This window comes from Euprymna scolopes, chromosome 2, assembly GCF_053919585.1.
Source record: "Euprymna scolopes isolate OS-2025 chromosome 2, ASM5391958v1, whole genome shotgun sequence".
Lineage (NCBI taxonomy): Eukaryota > Metazoa > Mollusca > Cephalopoda > Sepiida > Sepiolidae > Euprymna > Euprymna scolopes.
This window is the reverse complement of record NC_136483.1, coordinates 160434799-160462499: the sequence shown is the minus strand read 5'-3', so window position 1 is coordinate 160462499 and position 27701 is coordinate 160434799. Positions and strand designations below refer to the sequence as shown.

The window sequence follows — 27701 nt, the reverse complement described above, 5'->3', positions numbered from 1 at the left end:
AGAAAGTACTTGATAAAATCGTCTGCCTATTTAAGTTAGGTACATCCTAAGATGGAGTACTGCTGCTTAATTTGGGGAGTTGCTGCTCAGAGCACTCTTTCTTGTTTTGACAGAGTACAAAAACAATTTCATAATCTCATTGGAGATAGTATTTTTTGTTCTATTCAACCCTTTTTCTCACTGAAGAGATGTTTCAGTCTTTATTCTATAGTTTCCATGGAAGGTGTTTGACTGAGCTCCAATATCTGGATCATTCTCATTAATCGTTAGCCTTTAAATAAAAAAATGTGGATATCAAAATCAAAGAAGTGAACAAGCCAGTTATAGTCAGCTAACATACTTCCTAACTGCCGGTGTGTCTGCTACCGGAAGCGATGACAAGGCGAATCCGTTCCCTCGCATTTTTTCTATCATGCCTTATCTCCCCTGTGCACATACTCTTTTTTAAAATTTTTTTTATTATGTTTTTCCAATTGTTCTTCTTTTATTTAATAATCATTGAAAAGTTTTTTCGGTGTTATTTTAATTCAAAATTATTGAAATTAGTCTTATTTTTACTTTAAGAATTATTGAAAACACTTTTTAAAATCTTTTAAGACTATTTTGAGAATATTATGTATTGGATATGTTTTTTTTTTAGGATGTTTGAAGTTTTGTTATTTTGATTTCAATAATTTTACTTTTATACTTTCATAAACATATTTATTGTATAAATTCAAATAAAAAAACTTAATTTTAAAATTTACAAAAAAAACGAAATTTTATAATTTCATAAGCATATATTTCTTATAAAATTTCAAATAAAATAAAAACTTATTTTTATTTTGTTATTAAAAGTGCAAATAAAGACTAATTGTGTTATTCGTATACTTTTCAATAATGTCCTTTTCTGATATTTTATTTCAATAAATCTATTCAGAATAGAAATACTGAAGAACAATAAAAGTGAAGGAACTGATTTGCCTTGTCATCGTTTCTAGTAGCAGACACACCGGAAGTTAGGAAGTATGTTAGCTGACTATAACTAATAAGCCAGATGCAATAAAATTTAAACAAAATTTACGTCAAATTTTCCACTTTTCTAGCGACCACCCTGTATTTTAACTGTACCACAACTGCGTCAGATTTCATTGAATTTTAATGATGTGTATAAATACAATGTTTTCCATATATATATATATATATATATATATATATATATATATTACAATAGAATAATATGAGCATGAAAAGTAATATGATTAAGCTTAAACGTGGAAAAGTAAAGGACTAGTTGTTAAAACTGGAAAAGAAAGGGATAAGATATTCTAGTAAAAGATATTATAAATTTATAACTTAAAATATTGCAGCATTAAGAATTGATTATATAATGTTAAATTGAATTTTAAAAAAAAATTTAATGCTGCAATATTTTAAGTTATAAATTTATTATATTTTTTACTAGAATATCTTGCCTTTTTCTCTTCCAGTTTTAACAACTAGTCCTTTACTTTTTCATGTTTTAGCTTGACCACATTACTTTTCATGCTCACATTTTTCTATCGTAATCCATGATTTTTCCAGGCTTCCAGTAAATTCACTTGTTCTTTGTTTAATTTCAGTCTTATTTTTCCCCCATGAACATAACATACACATATGTAAAAACAATGTACGGCACTCGTCTGCTTCAATACAATCTCCCAATTATCTCCCTTTCATTTTTTCATATTGCAGCATTAAGAATTGATTATATAATGTAAAATTGAATTTAAAAAAATCTTAATGCTGCAATATTTTAAGTTATAAATTCATTATATTTTTTACTAGAATATCTTGTCATTTTCTTTTCCATGCTTGTAATCCATGATTTTTCCAGGCTTCCAGTTAATTCACTTGTTTTTTGTTTAATTTCAGTCTTATTTTTTGTCCCCATAAACATAACATACACATATGTAATAACAATGTACGACACTCGTCTGCTTTCAATAAAATCCCCCCAATTATCTACCTTTCATGCTTTCATTCTCTCTGTTTCACTTGTTACTTCTCTTTTCGCAACAACAGTGAATTAGTAGCAATACTAGTTGCTGAAGCGACGTGGTTGCTATGGAAACCAGTCATAAAAAAACGTTGCTCACCTCCTTACGTTTTTTCACGATTTTGAACACCACTAAATTCATCATAACTTTTATTTTACTGAACGAAAATTGAAAATTTTTTTTTCATGATATAGCTGAGAAGGTGATCTATAAACTGTAATGATTGTTGAAATTTGGTTAAATAAGTGAGTGATCGGTGAAGCTTTAAAGCAGTTCTAAATGACTAAAACTGCTACTTAACCATATATTCAATACTATTACCATGTTTGAATAATATTTCTGCTGTTGCCTTTTTAGTACAATACAGTGTTTGATGTGGCTGTGTCCTCTGATTCATCCGGAATGGTAGAATACTGGAGTGGAGCCAAACGGGATTATTCATTTCCAAAGTGTGTTAAATGGAAATACAAAACCGATACGGATTTATATGAATTCATGAAGGTAAGATATTTATTCATTTATATTTTGAAGAGTGGGAGATGATGATGTAATAAAATCATCTTATACCATTTTTTGTTATTATCTTTCACAATTTTCTATGATTTTAGGTTTAACTTCAAAAATTTGTACTAGAACTGTTTGCAAGGACCCGTGGTACAGTGGTTATAGTATTTGTAAAAAAATTAGTTGTAGAAAGTGATATCCCCCTGAAGGTTGAATGTTCAATTGTCAGTGTGGGCAACCAAAAAATACAATTGCAAATTACTTAGGATCTCTATTCAGTGATGGCTGATGGAACAAGAGCATGCTACTCCCATGAAATAAAAAAGGGTTCTTTTTGAAATTCCGTCCGTTTCTAGAGTTTGACCAAAACATTTTCAAGTTCAACAAGATACACCTGAAGACATTCGAAGGCTACATCCACCAAAACGTTATGAAAGTGACACTCAAGATGAGAACAGTACTTCAAAGAATCCAAATCATACAATTGTTTGTATTATTATTAATTTTAATTCTCAGATTTTTAGGGGGGGGGTATTCACTTCTAAATCTTTAATGTGTATATGTTCTCTGTCTGTGAATGCAATTAAAACAAAGCTCCGTACTAAGATTAGATAAAGTAACATTTTACAAAAGATTTACTGGTGCTATAAATTTGAAATTAAGTTTTTTCACAATCTTGAGTGGGAAGCCATTCTCGCGATCACAAAATGATCCAAAAATGGATGACTAAAAGAAATCAAGAAAATTAGCGAGAAGAAAATTATCCATTTGTGAATATTAAAATGTATTTGTCTCAAGCAAAATTTAGCAGCATCAATCCAATCAGAGAAACTTTGAATTGTAAAGAATTCTAAATAAAGAATGGTAGAATTAATCTGGTCAGGATTAGCAGTGGTCGTCTCGTGTCAAGATAAAAAGCTACGACTGAAAAATTCGAAGAGATACAGTATATTTTGTACTACAATTCTGATTGGTTTATTTTTTATCACCACTGGCTATAAATATAGTCATCCAAATCTTTGCGATCATACCCAATACAATTATGTCCAAAATTTTGCAACACCCAATAATGTTTTAGGGTCTCTGTTTGCATAAGTGACATTTTATTTCATTTGATTTAATTTATAACTTGAAAATTATAGGGGGGTTCAGGGCTGGGAACTGAAATACACATGAACCCTCATTCATTCCTGGGAAATATTTTTTACAATGCATTTATATAGTAAATTGAACATTGCTTTTAGGATATTTTTGTGAGAGAAATCAAGGAAAAGAGAAAGATGAAAGAAAAGGGAGAGAAAAGAAGAAAGATGTTTTACAAACAGGTTTCATTATATCAGTCACTTGTTGCTCACCGTCCCCAGTTTTAGTAACGATGCACAAACATGTTTCCTCTAGTTCAAGTCTCACCGGCTAAGAGCATGTTAGAGAGGGATCTCACCTGGAATCATATAACCCTCTCAACTTACACTGTAACTTACCTCCAACCCTCAAAACTTGTTCAAAATGTGGCATGCCAGTCACAACTGCTATCTGATCAGTCCGTCTCTTTTGGTGGTCGTCCTCTTGGTCTTTCTTGAATTAAATTAAATTTGTATATGATTTCTTTACGTAGTTGAAATCTGACAATTGAGAAACAAGGATGGAATACTGTTGCCACATCTGGGCAGGAGCTGCTTTAAAGGACTTGGCCTGCCTTGATAGAGTTCAAAATAGACTTCGTAGCCTCGTAGGAGATGTCCTTTTCTCCTCCTTGCAACCTCTATCTCACAGAAGAGATGTTGCGAGTTTGTCTCTGATTTATCGTTATTTTGATGGAAAGTGTTTGACTGAGCTTCAATCTATGGTCCCCCCACGCCAAACTTTCACAAGAAACACTCGTCTAGCTGTAAACACTATCAATAATTCCCCCCACTCTTTATCTGTGCCTAAACCTAAACGTAGATTCCATGAACAAAGCTTCTTTCTTCGAACTGCACGCCTGTGGAATTGTCTTCCGTTTTCCTGATTTCCGGCTGACTACAATATATTTGTCTTCAAGTCTAACGTAAATAAGTTCTTGATGAGCAGTTCCATATAAGTTATCAAATTTACCAAATTTTCATTACTAATGATTACTATATTGTCCAATTTCTACTGTACGCTCTTTAACCCTTATCCTTGAGTGGCCTCTTGGCCTTGATAATGTGGTGTAAAAAAAAAAAAAATGTCAAAACCACGTTAATTTCTTTTGTTGAATGAAATTAATATTAAATAGCAATATTTTTTGGTTACAAAGATGTCTTTCTTTCTATTTCTTTCTATTTCTTTCTATTTCTTTCTATATCAATGTTTTTCTTTGATTTTGTTCTTCCTTTCAGAATAAAAGTATTCCATTAAGCATTTGTTTCTCCCCAAACGGTCTGTTAATGGCAACGACTTCAACTGATAGAAAAGTAAGTGGTCATTTATTTACATTACTCATTATAGTCAAGTAAAGTCTCCCAACATTTTCTGCGAGCCTGTTTCCAGAATCGGTGAGGACTTAGAATAGTCCTTTCTGTTATATATATTTTTTTTTATTTTATTATTAGAAATAGTATTTGTATTTTGAACCGATTTATTGAAATTAATAATAAAAAAAGGAAGCAAATCAGTGAAAATTATACCCCAATAAAAATAACACCCCAAAAAACAAAGATAATTTTTGTTTAAATTTTTCTTGAAAAAAAAAAAAAAACTTTACAAAAAAAAAAAGTGTTAATTGACTTACCTTTGAACCTTTTCTCGAACAAAAAAATCAGTCAATGTCAAGTTTCTTTCCAACTCCTCAAAAAACATTTTCAAAGGTTTTCAGCGGTGTGAAAACGAATATCACATTTAAATTTGGGGCAGATTAGTAGTTTTCATGATATGAAGAAATTTTTTTCAAAAAGTGGGGGATCACTTTCCTATATAAATTTAACGTAAAATGAGCACCACCCTTCTGGCCATGTAGTAATTTCTTCATATCAAAACAAATTTAACCGATATTCGTTTTCAGCATCTCTGAAAACCGGCGCTGTTTTTTCTGTTTTTTTTGTTTTTTTTTACCAAGATTCGTTCATTTTTTCATCTCATAATTTAGGATGCTAATTATGCTGTCAGTAAGCTTACAAAAATATACTTTTTTTTTTTTTTCCATTATACAACTTGTATAGTTGTTAACAGGTACTTCAGCAGTTAAATATTTTACAAAAATTCTGTTTACATTAGGGGGCTGTGGAGCCTCCTAATGTAAACAGAATTTATGTGAAATATAAAGAAAAAAATAATTATTATTAATGGTAAACTGACAAAGATTTTCAAGCCTTCAGTGACTTTTTGGACACCCTTGTATAAGAATGATAAATGAAAGCATTTATATATATGTGTGTGTATATGTATATACTAGCTGTATATACCCGGTGTTGCCCAGTCAAAACATATTACTGGGTGGAAGAATTAATCACATGTTATTTAAGATACACTGAATATCCTAACTTGGTACAAAAAGTGACCGTATGTTGAATTTAGGGAAGCATAAAATCCATCCATCTCGATATATGAAAATCAAATGCGAAGTAACTGTCATAGCTTAAAGGGGAAATAACTCTCACAGCTTAAATAAATAAGCTTACTTCTTGTTTTAAACGCAATTGTTGCCGGCTATTAAAAAGTGAAATTAAATTAAATATGAATTAAATGAAAAAAAAATACATTAAATAAATCAACTTTAATATTTTTAAGAACAATTAAAATTGTTCTACTACAGCAAGCGGTTAATAACGTTGAGCTGATTCCGATTCTTCTTTTTAAATTTTTACATATTTAGTTATAGAGTTGTTGCATTTTTTTAATTTTTGAATTACTGTAAAAACCTGTGTCATGTGTACATATATTCTCACACAAGTAAAATATACTGGGAAAAAGGAGATTTATATTATCTTTTCAGTGTTTTTTTTTTTTTTTCTCAAATGTTTTCCCTGTAATTGACATTTTTGTTTTCAATTCAAAAAAATAAAACAGTCAATTAATTTACACAGAAGAGAATACAATAGCCCAGCAGCTGTCCAAATTAACCTTAAATTGTTGCATTGTTGTTACTTGGAAGTCTATTCCAACGTTCAGTGATTCTGATTGTGAACTCATCCCTCCTTTGGTTCAGTCGAAATCGGTTTCTTGTAGTGTCTGTGTATACTTATTCCTGATGCACAAGTGAATAATATTGATATATTTCATATCATACTGTTCATTCATGAGATTGCATGCCAAAATGAGGTCACCGCATAATCATTAGCGCTCAAGGGAGAAAAAGTTAAATATTTGAATCAGCTTTCATAGGATAGATTCGATAGATCCTACACTATTCGAGTAACCAGTGTTTGAACTCTCTCCAAATGCTGGATATTATACATTAAACATGGGGAAGAGGCGTGGACACTGTCGATTGAAAATACTGAAGCAACTAAGATTTATTTCTCAATTTCCAGTGCCATCTTTTTGTTAGTTAAATTTGTTATGATGATTTATGAATTTTAGTTTTATTGCTAATTTAGCATCATTGAATATCTATCATTTTTTTTTTTTTATTTAGTGTCTGGAAAAATAAGTTTTAAACAACAACAAAAAAATATCAAAAGAATCGGTTTGGGAATTTCTTCCGATTTCAATATCCCCAAAGTTCTGAATTTTCAAGCTAATCATCTCAGTACTAGTATATATAATTCGAAAATCTGTTAAGAAACCATGTTAACCCATGAAGTAAATAAAGGGTTCCGCTCAAAACTCTTAAACTGTCTGTCCATTCCATTTTTACTTGGAAACTACTGGGCCAATCTGGTTGAAATTTTGTACAAACCTTTGTTATGATAAGGTGTAGTGAAGTATTATGGTATCCCTTCGATGCATAGCTACAGATTAAGAGAGATTAATCACAGGGCTATAACGGATTAAGAGAGATTAATCACAGGGCTATGACAACAGAATATTTTTTTCATTGTTATGACTCTCAAGTATATATCTGACACAGACACACTTAATCAACTGAGAATCAGATCACTATATATTAAAGCATATTAAGAAACCAGATAATACGATGCAGGATTCTTTAAAAAAAATTTTTTTTTTTAACCAAATTTTCAGCTGCATGTGTCGTCTTTAAGATGATGCAGACATTTTTTTAATCTTTATTTAGATTTTGCAGCATCGCTAAATTGTTCTGGTTTTGTTAAAGAAACTGTTTTTTGAATGTCTAATAGTCATAGTCAGATGTATTGACATGTGCGTACGGATATTGAAATTTGCTGTAATAAAGTTGATCAAATTTTTTTTGTTTTATTTTCCTTCAGGCGAAGTTCTCAGAAATCAAGACTAACACGTGAACACTATATGCGATACATACGCATTTGAATGTTCGATTAAAGTTCTCCTTTACTTCTCAACACCTGAGTAAATAAAGAAGTTGAGAACAAAATTTTCCTCTCCCCAATTGATCTTTTAAATATGTTACAACGTGTTTATGTGTTTTAGTAAAAAAAGAAAAAGATCTCAGACTATGAAAGCTATGACGTTTCGGAATTTTTTGAGATGATGATTGGTTGTTCATATTATTTGAATTAATCGGACTACTGTTCTCATCTTGTGTGTGATTTTCATGCAAGGACCCGTGATGCAGCAGTTAGAGTACTTGGAAAAATCAATTGTAATGATGTTATATTTTAACGATTCGCTTATTATTGTACTTATGATGATGAATGTTCTTTTGTTGTTCATGTTATAAGTAGGATAAGAATAATTGTCTTAAGAGAGATGAGACAGTCTTAGGAGAGTTCATGTGTGTGATCATGTTGTGAGAAGAGATGGGAGATATAGAGACATTATCATTAACATTGTTAGAGAAGAGATGTGGACATTAACAAGAGAGTATATATAGAGAGAGTGTACATATACATAAACTTTGAGAGGTGATTCGCTATCTAGATAGACAGACCGATAATTGAGAGGTTTGCATTTATGCCGATGGATTGACAGGTTGGCATTTATGCTTTGACAGTTCGTATGAACGAGAGTGTTTGTATAACATAAATAGACACATTTACTTTCTAACACATATATTTTTTAGATGATGAATTTCAAATAGTTTGTACACATAAATAGACAATACCTTTTTCATGTAATGATGGACACAGGAGACGGCAGTTATCAAAACACGTTGAACATTTATTCTTCCACTTGAACCGGTTGGTGGCTTTGCATTCAGGAATTCAAAGGTTCAGATATTAAGTTTCAATAGTGATCGTCTCGCTTCTAGACGATTGAAACCCATGTCTGCACCCAGACTATCGTCTGTCGATCTCAAACTCCCTCTGAGTTTCTCACTAACTCTCTAACTAACTAACTCTCACTTCCTATATTGAGAAATCCATGCATGTCCGGCCACGTGATCACAATTCACGTGCCATCAACATGCGCGAGTCGCACGTTTCCCGAACATTCTGATTTCTCAATAACCTATTTTTTCTTTGTTATTTTCACAAAGGAATTCAACCTACATATCTAATTTATTTAACCCATATTTTATTATCCACATTCTTTCTAACAATTGAATAGTTTATTTATTATTTATTTCATCAGAATTAACAATTTACTGGACATTCCATTTAAACCTATTGTTCTTTAAAACTTATATCCAAGGTTCGATTTCTGCTTTCTCTCATTTTATTTTCATTTTAAGTAATCTCTCTATTTTTATACTTACATGAAAAAGGGACAGCCCTTATCATGTAACAATAAGTGATATTCTCCTGAAGGTTCTTTATAACTTAATAAGAAGAAACCCATCACAGTGTGGGCGACCGAAAAATATGATTGCGAATTACTTGGGACCTCTATCTAATTATGGCTGATGGAACGAGCATGTTAACCCCGTGGAGTAAATAAAGGGTTCTGCTCGAAATTCCATCCAGATTCCCAAGTTTGACTGAAACATTCCAGAGTTCGACAAGATACACCTGGAGAAGATCGGAGGTTACATCGACCGAAACGTTGTGAAAATCACACTTAGGATGAGAATAGTAGTGCGATTAAACCAAATAATATGTATGAAAGCTATTCTTACTAGATTTGCATGAGACATTCTATTATAATCTTTGTTTGTCTTATGAAAGGGTTATGAACCCATCTCGGAATCGTCATTCTTGCTAAGAATTTTTCTCAACCATTCATCTGAAAGAGAATATGTGGTATAAGAGTATCCCATGTGTCTGTTTACTATAAAATCTTAACATTTTTTTTTTGTTTCATTTTTAATTTAGGTGCGAGTATTCAAATTTCTCACTGCAAAATTATCAAAAGTTCTCGATGAATCTTTAGAGCAGGTTTCCGCAGCTCAACAGGTAAAGCCAATGTTTTTTTTTTTTTATTTTACTTTTCTTTATAACTTAAGAGAATTCCAAGATGGGTAAAACTAATTCCCTCAAACAGAACAGTTTTAACAACCTATGTGGGGAGTTGGGCAGCAAGTTGTTTGCTCATATTCCATTTAATTTAAATTTCTGGATGTTGTTATGGTTATGGAAACAGGGAGCAGGGAGGGAATTTCAAAGGCAAGTTGTCCGAGGAAAGAAACTTTTAAAAGTGGGTTTTCTGGCATCTAGAGACCTCTACAGAGAAGGAGGGGGGGGTTAGTCTGGTGGGTTGGAAGATTTTCATTGAGGGAGTACAAACACAGAAAGTTCATCCAAGCAAATTTTGTGGAAGTATTTGTAAAACAAACACGGGAATCGGAGCTAAACAGATTTGTTTTTTACCTTGTCCAAGAAAGCGAAACTGGTGGTTGATGCACTAACCCAGATGTGGCAACAATACTCCATGCATGAGTAAATGGTGGTTTCATAGAGATATAGGATACTGGCAGATACAAGTAGTTTTCTAACATGATAGAGGGAATTTACTTCCTTTGCAGCAGACTTGGCAGTCTCTTCTATGTATTTATTCCAACACATGTCTGAGAATATTAAGCCAACAAGTTTGAACATTAGATTTCTGGTCAGGGTACTGTCAGCTATGGTAATTGATGGTTGGAAAGGTTTCTTATGATTGTTAAAGGAAAGGAGCTTTATCTTAGTAGCATTAAATGTGACCATCTATTTTTGGGCCTATTCTATTACTGGGGGTCATTTTCTAAGGATTCAGCCATTTCCTTGGATGTTGTATGTGAAGAATAGGATGTGGTATAATCAGCAAAAACACCCATCTCAAATGTGATTACATTGTTTATAAAGATAATGAATAATAAAGGTTTAAGTATTGACCAATGGGGCATACGTACATTAATGTACTGTTGTTTGAATGCATGGCCATTTTAGCTGAGAAAAATTTTAATTATCTATATTATATTTCTCTTAGACTGTCTGTCCATTCCATTTTTACTTGGAAACTACTGGGCCAATCTGGTTGAAATGTTGTACAAACCTTTGTTATGATAAGGTGTAGTGAAGTATTATGGTATCCACTCAATGCATAGCTACGGATTAAGAGAGATTAATCACAGGGCTATGACGGATTAAGAGAGATTAATCACAGGGCTATGACAACAGAATATTTTTTTCATTGTTATGACTCTCAAGTATATATCTGACACAGACACACTTAATCAACTGAGAACCAGATCACTATATATAAAAGCATATAAGATACCAATGGATACACACTCGAGAGTTAAAACAATGAAAAGAATATGCTGTTGTCCTAGCCCTATTAATCACCACAGTACCACATTTACTCTAAAAGTTTTCTCGGAAACTGCAGAGCTAATCTGGCTGAAAATTTGCATTGGCCTTTGATATGATAAGCTGCAGCAAACTAAGTATTATGGTAACTGTTCGATGCATGGTTAGGGATTGATAGGGATTAGTATTTAATGCAAAAATGAGCACAAGTTTAATCATATTCAACCATAAATTTAGCATAAAGCACACATTATAAGTCAACGGGTTATAACCTGTCCTCGTTTTTTAACAAGCTAAAAAGTCTAGTATTTAATATTCATCCAGTAATCCTATACAATTTTACTGAGAAGACCTTCATGTTGAACCTTGAATATATCAAACTCTACCATCTTAGCTTTACCTACCTTATCCAATGTGTGATATGTTTAGAGATGACTGTTTGAATATCCACAGTAGAACAAGATTACATAAATTCATTCGGTTGGTCATTTTTAAAAACTTACAGATATCTGTACTTATGCAGAATACAGACCATGCTATTCTTTAAGATATGATTTTTAAGTTAAAAACAAGTTTTACCGTATCTGTTGTTTATTAAATTGTCATTTGAAAGTACAGAATAGTTAAAAAAAAAAAAAAAAAAAAAATCGCCTCTGTATGTTAAGAATGGTTTTCTAAATAATAATGTTATTATTTCGACAAGGTCCTGATTCGGTATAAGTGCCTAGATGTGTTCAATAATAACATGAAAGTGACTCCAATTAATGAGTTTTCTGTCCTTACAGATAAAACAAGTCTTACCCAACATGGAATTCGGACGAAGAATGGCCGTCGAACGTGATTTAGAAAAGTCATCTTCTTTCAGATACAGTAATATTTGTGAGTATATTTTCTATCGCATTAATCACATGTAGCAGGCGTTGCTAATTCACTACCACCAATAGCAATGGCCAAGAACACATTACTCGAAAGTACGTCCTATAAACTCCTCGGCCTAACGTTTGCAGGGAACATGAACTGGAATAGATACATTGAGAGCATTGCCAAGGCTGCTGTGAAGAAGGTGGGCTCTCTCTACCGTGCTAGAAAGCTACTAATGCCCGAAAGTATCCTGTACCTCTATAAGGCCACCATTTGCCCATGTATGGAGTACTGTTGTCACATTTGGGCTGGTGCATCTGCTACTTGTCTCTCACTCCTTGACAGGGTTCAAAAGAGAGTCGGCAACCTGATAGGTCCTGAACTGTCACCCAAGCTTCAGCCTCTGTCCCATCGACAAAATGTTCCATCCTTCTGCCTGTTTTACAAGTACTTTAATGGTGAATGTTCTGATGAACTACAAGCACTTGTATCCCCTCAATGTGAATACCCCGACAAACCTAACAAGCAGCTAACTCCCACCTCTTCACAGTAGAGATCCCTAGGTGTAAGAAAGCATTCTACTACAATAGTTTCTTCCCCAGAACTACTAGACTTTGGAACTCCCGGTATTCTGCTTTCCCAACTGTACTGACATGCAGAAGTTCAAGTGAACATGCATCTTGCTACTCATCTCCCCTCATAATACCCATGCAACTTATGTCCCTGATAGTAGCCCCCTAGTTCAAAGTGGCACTGTGCCTTGTTTGGGGTGAAAATTAAGTAAAAAAAAAAAAATTTTTTAAATTTTGGCACATGCACGAATGTGAAATATTTGCAAAGTTATTTTTTTAAAAAATTGATTAAAATCAAGTTTGAAAAAAAAAACTTGACCATTTTTATATGTTACAACGTGTGTAGGTGTTAGAAAAAATTATTTGAAACTATGAAATTTTTTTTTTAAATTTGGTAGAAAAAATGAAATATTTGTAAAAATTTTTATAAAAAAATAACAATTTTTATTGCTCAATAAATAAGAATAGAATTGGATTCAATTTTAGCAAACATTTAATTTTTTTGTATATTCTTTTCGTTGTTTGTTTAAACACTGATATTCTTTCAATTTTTTTTTTAGTATTTGATGAAAGTGGGTACTTCATCCTTTACAGTACGATGTTGGGCATTAAAGGTAAGTAAAGTTTGATTGTAAAAAATAAATAAGCATTTTGTTTTTCGTTTATGATGACATTGGCGAAAATATCTTTATCTTATTCGTAAGAAGTGAAAGACAATCGAGATGGATGAGAACTCAGATGTGGAGAAAGTATATCTGAATAATGAAGCTATTGAGGGTTGTTAAGAAAGCTGGTGCAACTACACTATAATAACAAAATGTGAAATTTTTAATATTGAATTCCAAGACAAACCAATGGGTTCTAGTAATGAATATATCCAAAAATTATGAAAAACGATAAAGTAGAAAAAAAAACTATTAAAGAAAACATTTTCTGACAAAAATTAGCAGAAATAAAATATTTGACTAAAAAAGAGTTCCAAAATGAGGTAAATAGCATGTAACTATTGGCAATTTTTTTAATAAATTGTGTCTTTTGCCTTATTTTTAGTATAACTGAGTTACTTTCCTTCTTATGTTATGTCTTCCCAAAGAAATATGGATTAGAGATTGATAAGGATTAGTATTTAATGCAAAAATGACCACAAGTTTAATCATATTCAACCATAAATTTAGCATAAAGCACTCATTATAAGTCAATGGGCTATAACTTGTGCCCGTTTTTTAACAAACTAAAAAGTCTAGTATTTAATATTCATCCAGTAATCCTGTACAATTTTACTGAGAAAACCTTCATGTTGAACCTTGAATATATCAAACTCTACCATCTTAGCTTCACCTGCCTTATCCAATGTGTGATATGTTTAGAGATGACTGTTTGGCTATCCACAGTAGAAGTTAAGCATTTTTAAAGACTTACAGAAAACTGTACTCATGCAGAATACAGACTATGCTATTCTTTAAGATATGAATCAGGACCATGGTGAAATAATAACATTATTATTTAGAAAACCATTCTTAACATAGGGAGGAGATCATGTTTTTTTTTACTAATGCGGTAATATTTAAGTACTTTTGACATGTTAATTAAGTAGATATCATTGCTTTTGATTGTAATTGAAGCAAAAAGTCCGTAGATACAATTGTTTTTGATTATTTTTCATAATCGATTTCCAAATTTCGCTAATCTAGTGTAGTTGCACGAGAAGTTTTGTTATCTTGGTGATACCATTGTGGCTGAAGGTGGAGCAGGTGCTCGTGTGATTGCAAGAATTGAGTAGGTGGAGTAAATTAAGTGAGCTTCTGTCATTACTAACCAACAGAGCATGACCACTATCAACCAAGGGAAAAGTTTATCAGGTATGTGTACATGGTGTGATGATGTATGAAAGTGAAACCTAGCCAGTGAGGATTGAGGACATGTGTTGCATGGATAGAAATGATATGAGGGATGTCTAATGTGAGTTCTAAAGACGGGCTTAGTTCTGATGACCTCAGAGGAAAATTAAATCTGGACAGAGTTCAATGGTATGACCATGTTGAAAGAATGGATGAGAATTTTTGTTCTAATAAATATAGAACAGTTTAGGTAGCAGGTTCAGTTCACAGAGGAAGGCCAAGGAAAACATGTGAGAAAGTAATGAAAATGGATCTGAAATTCAAGCTTCTATCTTTACATCACCAACGCTCTGATCCCCATCTGGCATCAATCGAAATGGATGGCTCTCGTCTAGGGGAGGCCCCATGTTTTGATAAGCTTCTGGGGTTGACCTTTACTCCTGATCTGAAATGGAATACGTATATCAAGTCTGTTGCCAAGGTCGTGGGAAAATGGTGGGATCCTTCTACCGCTCCAGAGGATATCTAACCAATGATGCAATTCTCTATCTATATAAAAGCCAAGTACGTCCAAAGATGGAATACTGCTGCCACAGCTGGACAGGAGCTGCTAAAAACAGCCTATCCTGCCTTGACAGAGTACAAAATAGACTTCGTGGCTTAGTGGGGGATGCCCTTTTCTCTTCCCTGCAACCTCTCTCCCACAGAAGAGACGTTGTGAGCCTATCTTTGTTTTATCGTTATTTCCATGGCAAGTGCTCGTCTGAGCTCCAATCTCTGGTCTTCCCTCACCAATCTTTCACAATAAACACCCGTCTAGCTGAAACCACTGTCAATAATTTTCCCCACTCTTTATCTGTGCCTAAATCAAAACGTAGATTCTATGAACAAAGCTTTTTTCTTAGAACTGCACGCCCATGAAACTCACTACCACTTGCCTGTTTTCCTCCTGACTTCAACTTGGATGTCTTCAAGTCCAACATAAACAAATTCCTGATGAACCGCCTCTTTAAGTAATGACACTTTATCAAATCTCCAGTACTAACAAATACTACAACACTATCCCATTGATTACTGTACACACAATAACCCTTATCCCCAAGTGGCTTCTGGGCCTTGATAAGTGGTGACCTCCATGTAAAAAAAAATAAATAAAATAAATAAAGAGGAATAAATAAAGAGCAGACCAGAGACAGGTTAGTTTCCCTGTGAATCTGCTATGTTAACTGTTCTTTATCAATTAACCCTAGAACTCTGATCCATTCTTTCAACATAGTCATACCATAGAAGTTTCCTGTTTTTCCCTTGGTCGACAGTGGTAATGCTCTGCTGATTAGTAAAGGCTAACATTGTTTCTTGTTTTATCAATTAGTGACTATTTTTTTTTTTAAATAACCTCTTTCTCTTTATTACATGAGTTTATTCAACTAACATTTCTCCTATAATCTTTAATATCTGCATCTAATTTATCTAGAAATATGGCATAATCATGTTGCCACACCGGTTCCCATCAGATCACCAAAGTTAAGCAACATTGAGCCTGGTCAGTATTAAAATGGGTGGCCATTCACGAATTCCAGCTGCTTATCTTGGCATTGTTTCTAGTCATCTAGCACTTCTCCTTGCCATTGGACCCAAGCAGTGCCAATTCAGGAGAGGTGTGGTTGGGATTGCGTAACCTTTGCCTCATAAGAACTGGTCTAGCTATCCTTACAGATTGTATATATTGTCTCTTGATACTGAACTGAGGCGTCAAATTTATCTAAGTGATTATTTGAGAATATTTGTTTCATTATTATGACGTCATAATTTAGTAAAAAAAATAGATACATGGATCAACCATAGTAGTCGAGGTCAAATTGGCTACTACACTGAGGTGATAAAGGAGAACCACATCTTTCCCTGGATTGCTTCACTTACCTTTGATTTGCACCTTATGATACTGAGTGTTTGACAAAGACAGCATCCGGTAAAATTTTTTGTACTTTTTGGTATGACTTCTTTTTTTTTTTTTTTAATTTATTTACAAAGGAGTAACCACTTATCAAGACCCAGAGGCCACTCGAGGATAAGGGTTAATGAGTGCACAGTGGTCAAGGGAGACATGTCGTGGTCATCGTTAGTAATGGAAATTTGGTAAAATTGGATTACTTAATGGGGGGGGGGCTCATCAAGAATTTGTTCACATTCGACTTGAAGACAACCATATTGTAGTCAGTTGGAAAACAAAAACGGAACAGAGATCCACAGGTGTGCACTTCTAATAAAAAAGCTTTGTTCATGGAATCTATGTTTAGGTTTAGGCACAGATAAAGAGTGGGGGAAATTATTGATGGTGGTTTCAGCTAGATGAGTGTTTTTTTGTGAAAGTCAGGACAGGGAGGACCTTGGATTGAAGCTCAGACAAGCACTTGCCATGAAAATAACTTCACCCAGGATTGAACCCTGGTCTTTTGACTTATACTCACCATTATGCCAAATGGGCCAGTATTTATTGCAGAGAATAAATATTTGTTTTTAAGTGCTATTGTGAAAAATAGATTCTATAAATTTTGGATAAAATAAATTTAATCTCTATATTAATAGTTGTGTGACCATTTCTTGTGTGTACATGTTTCTCATTTTTATGTGACTTGCACGTTATTTTTTTAATTTAATATTAATCATTTATTTATTGAAACAAAAATATACAATTGTGTAAAGTACTAAAACACGCTTTTCAAAAGTCCTTTTTAAAAACCCAATTTAATTACAAGATTAAATCAATCAGAATGCATTTTGGTTTCTTCCTAAACCAGTCAGCCATTTTAATTTTTTGTTAATAGTTGTCAAAAAAAGCAAATTTGTAACTCTTCATACTTTGAAAGGAATTTGAAAGCATTTAAACTGTCGAATTGAAAGACATTTGTGGCTTTTAAATTATTTAAAAAAAAAGTTTTGAAAACGTTTTATATTGATTTATAAATAGAAATTAAAACAACATTACCTTAAGAAAATTAGCTAACAATTTGGCTCGATTAATAATTTAATGACCAAACGATATTGTGTAACAGTTATATAATTACATTCTATTTTCTTTTACGCTGACATGTTCTCGCTTGCGGGGTGATTGATATATTATACAGTTAGAACTTCTTCACATAGAAAACACTTCTGCCAAACCTTTTCTCACGCTTTTTGAACGTCAAGTTGACAAGTCAGCATATTCCTGTTTTATCTTCATCCACAACTTTCACTACACAAAATTAAAAACTCAAACTCACTTTTATAGTATGGCCTATTTACTGACGCAACACATTTTTGTCTACATAACTCTTTCCTGACTGTATCCATTGTGTTGATGAAACTGTATATATACATATACATATATATATATATAAAATTGATTTAAGTTAATGATGTTTGTCCTTATAACCATGCAGCAACTTTTTGCTCATACCAAACCGAACCTATCTCTTTCTCTTTACAATTGTAATAATTAAATTATTTCTTTAAAAAAAAAAACACTATAATTTGATTAAATCAACTTATGGGATACAGCTCGTCTCAACACTATTGCACCCTCATCACTGACAGAATCAATAACAGTCTCGGTCCATCCAACAGCAGCAAACAATTAAAATATGCCGGCTTTCTTGATAGATACATGTTTCCATGGAGACAAATGGAGTAATAAGGCCCCCACCACATCCAGCGCCCTCACCAGTCTGAGTCTGTTAATAATGATCCACACCGAGGACCAATGTGAATTGACTTGGTTTTACAAGCACCTCTCCATTGCCACCCTGTTTGTGGGAACACCTTGAGCCTTCTCTCAGTCTGTCATCCGATGAAACTTCCTGATACTTGCATGTTGGTTTCAAAAAGGCTAATTTTTATTAATTATTATTTGCCTTCCCATTTTCCTTTTCAATTTTTTTGTTTAATTAACTATTATTTAATATTTGTTGTTAAATTCCTGAAATGCTATTGATGTTGGCCATTTTCGCCATTTTGATTAGTAGTTGTCTCCCTTGTTTATTATTTCCATTTTAGTATATATTCTTGAAACTGTAATCGAAAATGTAGCCTTTTTTATTAATCTTTTAATTTAATTTCTATTCATGGAAACACCTTGAGCCTTCTCTCAGCTTGCCAAGGCATCAAGACAGCTGATGAAACTTCTTGATACTCATATGTTGGTTTCAGGAAGGATCATTTTATTATTATCTGCCTCTCCATTTTCCTTTCTCATTTTTTTTTAGTTAGTTAACTATTATTTAATGTTATTACTCGTATTGGGATGATTAATTAGAAATTGGAAAAATCAAAACTTTTGTGGGTATCAGAATCAGAAAAATATGTGCCTATTTTCTGATGCCAAAACAATTCCGTTAATCATCTTTTTTTTATTTGATTTTGTTTAAAACAAAATCTTCCACTGCTGGTTGTAATAATGAAATAATAAATATTTATTTGTTTTAAAACTACCAGTAAAACTAAAATGTATAGATGATACCCCCCACCCCACCACACACACACACGTTTGCTTTTATGTTTGAGAAAATGTATGCATATTTAACATGTGTTTTTATAGTAATCAGGGGGGAAAAAAATCACATCTTTCTAGTTAAATATTTAGAAATTTATGAAAAAAATCAGAATCGGTAATTTTATCGGAATTGGTAAAAATATTAGAATCGTCCAATCACTAGTTGTTATATTCTTGAAAAGTTATTAATGTTGAACATTTTGGATTAGTAGTTCTTGCACCTGTTTGTCATAAAATGTTTTATTTTTTTATTTTTTAAGGAAAAAGAAACCAAAATGAAACTTAAAATAAAAAGATTCCCAGGCAATACTAGATCGATACACCTAGTTGATAATAAATCTTTTAAAATGGATTATCTTTGATTCCAAACTTTTTTTTTTTCCTTTCTTTTTTGTTTTTTCTCTAGTTGTGAACTTGTATACAAACCAATGTGTACGAATTCTTGGCAAACCAGAGAATGCACGTTTCCTTCAGATAAGTATGTTCCAAGGTTCCGGCAAGAAAAAAAAAGCGGCAATGGATGCTGACATGGTGGCGGCTGACAATCCCATCCTGCACACACTTTTCATCGACCCGACTTTATTCTGCACGGCTTTTAAGAAGAACCGATTTTATATGTTTACGAAACGTGAACCTGAAGATATAAAAAGGTGAGTTTGAATTTGAAAATTGTTTACAAAACTTATCAAATGAAGAATCAAATTTTGCTCGACTGTTCTGCAATATTCCTCTGCAATACGTAATTTGTAGAATATAGAAGGAAAGGTGGTCTCATTCTAACATCTAAAATCAGTTTTCTTGGTTATCTTTGTTAATGTTTGTATAAAGAAAGGGTTAGTATTGGGAAGAGTTTCACGAAAAACACCCGTCTAGCCGAATCCACTGTGAAAAATTTCCCCCACTCTTTATCTGTGCCTAAATCAAAACGTGGATTCCATGAACAAAGCTTCTTTCTTAGAACTGCACGCCTGTGGAACTCTGTTCCGTCTGCCTGCTTCCTACCTGACTACAACTTGGATGTGCTCAAGTCCAACGTTAACAAATTCCTAATGAACCGCCCCCTTAAGTAAACACTTCATCAAATCTCCACACTAACATAATGTACTTGCAATAACCCTTATCCCTGAGTGGCTTCCGAGCCTTGATAAGTGTTGACCACTGTGTAAAAAAAAAAAAAAAAAAAAGATTAGACAGGCCTGTTGAAAGAGAAAAGAGTTTGTGTGTGTGTTGACCAAATCTAATCAGTAGCTGAATACTTGATACTTCGCCAGGCCTATGAAGGGTATTTTTTATCATGACGCCATCATAGCTTAAGAGATTCCCATCTACCCTCAAGAGAAGGATAGACTGCGGCAGTTTCTCAACCTGGTATTTTTACCTTGTGGTACATACAGCACTTCACCTTCCCAATTGGTCACTCATCTGGTACTGGCCAGGTTCAATATTGCTTAACTTCAGTGATCTGGCGAGAACTGGTGTGTCAAGGTGATTGTGCCGACAAGATTTGAATTACACAAACTTGTGTAGTGAGTTCGATCTCAGCTATAGCCATGCTGGATGGATGGTGTGTGTTGAAGTTATGGTCCGTAGCCATGATGGATTGTCTGTTTGATGTTAGTTGTAGAAGCATGCCTCATGAAAGATTAGGTAAGGTAAAAAGAGCTTGTGTGTGTACTCTGTGTGCGGAGGTAGCCATGTTGGCTTGTTTGTATTCACGTCTTAGTCGTACCCCAGACCTGAAGGCCAGGTGAGTTCTGTTGAATTCTAAAAAAGAAGTTTGGGACAGGTGTCTGTGCCATGTGGAGTTGTTGTCAGTCCAAGATCTGAGGAGAGAAAGAGAGAGAGAGCTGCTGATCCAACCTTTTTTAAACTCCGTCACATGGCTAAGAGCTAGCTTCTGATTGGACGGTCCGTAAAAATTCACTCCTGTTAATGTTCTTTGCAATCATGTCTGCTACAAAATCATAAAAGATTGTTTTTTATCAGAAACAAATCCAAAAAGTCATTTCCAACAAGAAAAATCTTAAATTCTATCTCGTATGGAAGTACTAATCACAGAGGAAGGATGCAGAGGGGTCATAGATGGTTAAATTTAATGCTGCTAAGATAAAAGCTCCTTTCCTTTGAAAATTACAAGAAACCTTTCCAGCTACCAATTGGCATATTTAATAGCACTTTACCTGACAGTCCAACATTCAAACTCATCAGTCAACATTCACAGCTAACACAGATTGGAACAAATACAATGAACATACTGCCAAGTTTGCTGCAAAGAAGGTTTACTCTCTTTATTGGCTAGTAAATTTCTCACACCAGTCAGTATCCTATATCTCTACAAAGTAACGATCCACACATACATGAAATATTGTTGCCACATGTGGGCTGGTGCACCAACCGATAAGCTAACAATCTCTGTCCCATTGCCACAGTGTTACATTCTTGTACTTGCTTGACAAGTACTTCCATGGAATGTGCTTCGATAAACTTACTGCACTTGCACTCCCTCAATGTAAAACCTGACAACCTGATTGACAGCAAAGTCTCACCCCTTCATTGTAGAGATCTCCAGATGCTGAAAACATTTTCTACTCTAATAGTTTCTTTTCTCGGACAGTTTGCTTTGCTCTCTGTTTCTCTGACTGTACGTACATGCAGAAATCTAAAGGTAAGGTGAGCAGATATCTTGCTGCACACCTTCCCACTTAGGTTGATCCTTATAAATATGGCTTATAATCACAGTAGCTCCTTGCATCTTAATTGCAGTGTGCTTTCTTTGGAGTAAATAAATAAATAAATAAAATTAAAAAAATAAAAGACCCCATTTGGGGTCTTTTATTTTTTATTGAATTTTAAATGTCATTTCTAGCGAGAAAACTTGTAAATTCTGTTTCATATGAAAATGGAAGTCATAATGACAGAGGATGCAGGGATGCCAGGAATTGATTCTTTTTTTAATTTCTTCATTTTTGTTTTGTCTTTAAAAAAGAAAAAAAATAGGTGAGACATATCAATCCATACATGCGTTATTGTTGATTTTATTGTGTTTCATTGAGATTGTTTTGCTTTATTTTTTATTTCGGTGCTTGTTCGGAACGTTTCCTCACCAAAAACAAAAAAAGAGAAATAAAGGAAAATATTTATAATATATGTACTCGTGATAGAAAGAAAATATCATACACTAAAAATCACGTAAATTTATGAAGTAGTTTTACTTTTATAAAGAAAATCATTCTTAAGCGATTTTGAATTTATCCAATACCGGACTCTCTTCTCCATGCTAAGAAGGGCTTTCTAAAATCTTGCAAAAGTTGAAATTTGTTAGAGTTATCACCCTTGTATTTTCAGGCTGTTTTCAAGATGATATCACAAGATGGTCATTTGTTGTTTAGCCATAAAATTTGATTTTCTTATTAAAAAATAAAACCACTTATATGATGTATGTACTTGGATACATGTATCACACAAATTTTTCTTTATTTTTGTTATTTTTCACCGGGGTGAGTAGTATTCTGGACAAGTACCTTTACTTCCATTTTAGTTTACCAATACATTCTGTCCGGTAAAACTTATACAACTTTGATGATCTGTTTTTAGTGGAGAAGCTGAGCGAGACATTTTCAATGAGAAACCTTCAAAAGAAGAGCTTGTAGCAGCAACGCAGGTTTGTTCAGAGTTTTTATCAATAAATTTGTCTTCAAGGTTTATTAAAAATTTATTAATGAATATATTTTACCTTTACCCAGGCGTAAAATATGCTTAAATATGATATTTTAATTCGTGCAGATTTCATATATATTATTATAAAGTCGTGATTTCAAAAGTAAAAAAAAAAAAAAATTTAGGTGTCATCAGCTAAAATCGAAACTGAAACTGTAGCATTCAAAGCTTCAAACATTGTACCAATGTGACATGCATATAAATCGCTTAAAAATAAACTAAGATGAATTTACAAAATGTTTAATGATTCTTTCAATTTTTATCCCTTAAAAACAATTTTAATTGACTAAAAGACCCATAAATAAACAGTCTATAAAAAAATCCAATCATTTGAGGGCCCCTAGCGCTGCTCTGTGACTTTTAGTTTCGGAGGAGATAGTTTGAAAATATGGAAACAGACAGACAGACAGACAGCCTTTTATATGTCAGATTTAGAATTTTATTTAGTACTTCATCCGTTACCCACAAGTCATTGCGGATAAAAATTCAGAATACTCTATTAGATTAATGTTGCAACTCTGTACATTAAATAGGGAGAAAAGAAAAAAAAGTAAAAGGTTAGATATCTACCTGTTCTGTTGTCATGAGATCAGCCTCCCAGGCATTATCTCCTCTGTTGGAAAGATAGTGTAGTATATGTTTGTTTGTATTGATATCATCCTCTTTTTTTTAGAGAGGTGGCATAGTGGACTAGCTGGTTGGTGGTCATGATACTATCTGCCCAGGGATAGAATCTATGATAAAAATATAAGTGATAACTAGTTTTTATGTTGTTTGCTGAATTAAAAAATTTTTTTTTTTTCATCTTGTGCCATTTAAGAAGATTGTGTAATAAACAAAAAACTTTTCGAAAGGTTGTTTTAATTGTATGATGAATGATTTTGGTTGATTCATTCCAGGACGCTTCGTACACACGTGTTGCAGAATCTGCAGTTGTGCACACCTCATCTGGTGATATACACTGCAAATTATTTCCAAGAGAGTAAGTAAAATGGAAAAAAATTTTTTGTTTTACTCTTTTTATCTACTAGCAGGATTACCCAGCATTGTCCAGGACAAAAGCATAACATGCTACTATTAAAACTTCTTTTTCTCTATACCCCAGTTTCTCCCTCCCTCTTTCTTCTCCACCGAGCCCATTCCTCTCTCTGGACATATACACACATGTATTCACTTTTTTAGATTACCTGAGGAACGAGTCAGCATATAGAAAGCAATTCCTTGAAAAAAAAATATCAGAGTTACCTTCTTTTAGTTAGTACATTAAATGGCTGGAAAGTAGCCCCCCCCCCCCACACACACACTTTTATTTGATAAAATCTGTGTCAGTTTAGGGTCAAAGAATGAATGCTTTTCTAAATTTTAGATATTACTAGCAGGTCACCTTGTGTTGCCTGGTCGTAAGATATGCTTAAATATGATTATTTTAATTCATGAAGATTATGTATTTATTATACAGACAATTCTCTATCGATTATTATATTAAACTTAACATATAGTAGTGAGATCAAAACCAAAATAAATATATATGATTTGGGTGCCATCAGCTAGAATTGAAACCAAAACATACAACTCTCCACCCTCATTCCTTAGCCATACCCGTATACACATATATATATACATATATATACACACACACACACACACAGTGTATCACAAAAGTGAGTACACCTCTCACATTTCTTCAAATATTTAAGTATATCTTTTCATGGAACAGCACTGAAAAAATGATTTTTTTACACAATAAAAAGTAGTCTGTCTACAGCATATATAATAGAATTAATTTAATTTCCTCTCAAAATAACTCAAAATATAGCCATTAAAAGCTAAATCCCTGGCAACAAAAGTGAGTACATCCCTTACGAAAAGTTGTCAATATTTATATACAACATGTCGACTCTCAATATTTTGTGTGGCCAATATCATTATCCAAAACGGCCTTTACTCTCCTGTGCATGGAGTTTACCAGAGCTTCACATATAGCCACTGGAACGCTCTTTCACTGTTCAATTACGACATCACGGATCTGGCGGATAATTGATACTTTGCACATCTCCACCTTCTGCTTGAGGATGCCCAAAGATGTTCTATTGGGATCAAGTCTGGTGGCATGCTTGGCCAGTCCATCATCTTTACCCTCAACCTGTAAAGCAGTAGTTGTCTTGCGTGTGTGTTTTTGGATCATTGTCATGCTGCAACACTGCTCTGCAACCCAGTTTCTAAGGGAGAGGATCATGCTCTGCTGCAGTATTTGACAGTACATGTTGGAGTTCATGTTTCCCTCAATGAAATGTAACTCTCCAATACCTGCAGCACTCATGCAGCCCCAGACCATGACATTCCCACCACCATGCTTGACTGTAGGCATGACACACTTATTATCTTTGTACTCTTCAAGTTGGTGTGCATGACTGTTGTGAAATGCATGTTTAAAATCTCATTATACTGTACAAGCACCAAACAAACAAATATAAAACAAAAATTAAATGAAAAAGATGTGACACAATTTCAAAATAGTATTTTTAAAAACCTATTTGAATTGATTAAATATATGTTTTAAATATTGGGTTTTTTGTGCATGTTAAGCTGTAGTCAACAAATCGATTTTTTAAATATATCATTTTAAGCAAAAACGATATTACATACTTAATTGTCATGTCACAAATAGTAACATATCCAAAAATTATAAAAATTCATCTAATAGAACAACTGCTATTGTGTTTTTAATAAAATAAAGGCTATCGCTATATACAACAAATATTGCAGCCACGATCTAAAATCGAAAATATTCTTTTCAGAGTTATGTCCCTTGTGTTTAGACTTTACTTTATAATGTCTAAGAAAAATGCAATTTCGCCCAATTTTCTGTAAAATTACTTTTAACTATAAATAACTTTCTATTCAATGATTTTTTTGTAATTTTTGATATATTACTATTTTTGGTATGACAATTAAGTGCATAATATTGTATTTGCTTAAAACGACATATTTTAAAAAATCAATCTGTTGACTATATCTTAACAAGCACCCTATGATATTTTTTGTCAAAAAACAAATCCAACACATATTCTACTGGATCATTTTTGTAATTTATACTAATTTCGACATGACACATAAGTATGTAATAATAGTGTTTTTACCTGAAAAGCATTTGAAATCCCATTATACTGCACAATCACCAAACAAACATATAAAACAATTAAATGAAAAAGATGTGCAGAGATGATTTCATACAATTTCAAAATGGTATCTTTAAAAACATTTGAATCGATGAAAATTGGATATTTTACTATAAACATTGTTAATCAGTGATAAAATTGAAAGTCAAAGTTAAAAAAAAAAATCAGTGTTAAGACAAAATGTTTCCTTTGTGCTGTTATTAATTTTTATGTATCGCAAATATAGAAGATATCTCACTACTGATGCAATTCTCTATCTATATAAAAGCCAAGTACGTCCAAAGATGGAATACTGCTGCCATATCTGGGCAGGAGCTGCTAAAAACAGCCTATCCTGCCTTGACAGAGTACAAAATAGACTTTGTGGCTAAGTGGGGGATGCCCTTTTCTCTACCCTGCAACCTCTCTCCCATAGAAGAGACGTTGCAAGCCTATCCTTGTTTTATCGTTATTTCCATGGCAGGTTCTCGTCTGAATTCCAATCTTTGGTCCCCCCTCGCCAATCTTTCACAAAAAACACCCGTCTAGCCTCTATTCCTCTGCAATACGTAATTTGTAGAATATAGAAGGAAAGGTGGTCTCATTCTAACATCTAAAATCAGTTTTCTTGGTTATCTTTGTTAATGTTTGTATAAAGAAAGGGTTATTATTGGGAAGAGTTTCACGAAAAACACCCGTCTAGCCGAATCCACTGTGAAAAATTTTCCCCACTCTTTATCTGTGCCTAAATCAAAACGTGGATTCCATGAACAAAGCTTCTTTCTTAGAACTGCATGCCTGTGGAACTCTGTTCCGTCTGCCTGCCTCCCACCTGACTACAACTTGGATGTCTTCAAGTCCAACGTTAACAAATTCCTAATCAACCGCCCCCTTAAGTGAACACTTCATCAAATCTCCACACTAACGTAATGTACTTGCAATAACCCTTATCCCTGAGTGGCTTCCGGGCCTTGATAAGTGGTGACCACCGTGTAAAAAAAAAAAAAAAAAAAAAAATTCATTGGATCCAAATGATGTTTTCATATGTTGAAATGTTTCAGAAAGCAAAGATAAAAACTGTTTTGGTGCAAATTCACAGTTTAACCGAACAAAATTTTTTAAAAAAAAAATACAAAGATCTTTATGATGTATGTACCTATCATGGAATGAAAATGTCATATTCTAAAAATCATGTCAATTGATCAAGTAGTCTTCTTTTTTAACTAAGAAAAGCATTTTTAAACGATTTCAAGCAATTAATGTGAAACCATTAGCATTACAAGACTGATTTCGCAAGTTTGAATTATTGTGAGTTATCTACACTTGTTTTTTTAAAAAGGTGATGCTTCTTTTTTTGCATAAAATTTGATTTTCTTAATTAAAAATAAAACTATGTGATTTTTGGAATATGACATCTTTGTTCTGTTATGGGTATGTACATCATAAAGAGTTTTCTGTATTTTTGTTTTTCAGTTAGGTTGAACTATGGACTTGCTCTACTGTTTTTTTTTTTTTTTTTTTTTTGTTGAATTTGAAAGTTTAATAAGCCAATTATATTAAGGCATAATCATGTTGGCACACTGGTTCCTCTTGGATCACCAAAGTTAAGCAACGTTGAGCCTGGTCAGTACTAAATGGGTGAACATCTGGGACTTCCAAGTCGTGTAGGTGCTCTCTGCTTATCTCAGCATTGTTTCCAGTCGTTCTGGACTTCCCCTTGCCACTGAACTTAAACAATGTCGATTCAGGAAAAAAAGTGGTTGGGGGGATTGC

At 33.2% G+C, this 27701-nt stretch overlaps 1 protein-coding gene across 1 annotated transcript in view; it reads left to right on the top strand.

Moving 5' to 3' along the window:
• LOC145297859 (peptidylprolyl isomerase domain and WD repeat-containing protein 1-like) overlaps positions 1 to 27701 on the top strand; it is a 90384-nt gene that overhangs the window by 55028 nt on the left and 7655 nt on the right. Inside the window, exons 7-14 of the mRNA XM_080144187.1 lie at positions 2376 to 2519; positions 4883 to 4957; positions 9836 to 9916; positions 12037 to 12130; positions 13245 to 13298; positions 19460 to 19703; positions 22648 to 22714; positions 23670 to 23752. Coding sequence (XP_080000313.1) covers positions 2376 to 2519; positions 4883 to 4957; positions 9836 to 9916; positions 12037 to 12130; positions 13245 to 13298; positions 19460 to 19703; positions 22648 to 22714; positions 23670 to 23752 — 842 coding nt within the window. The remainder of the gene's footprint in view (positions 1 to 2375; positions 2520 to 4882; positions 4958 to 9835; positions 9917 to 12036; positions 12131 to 13244; positions 13299 to 19459; positions 19704 to 22647; positions 22715 to 23669; positions 23753 to 27701) is intronic.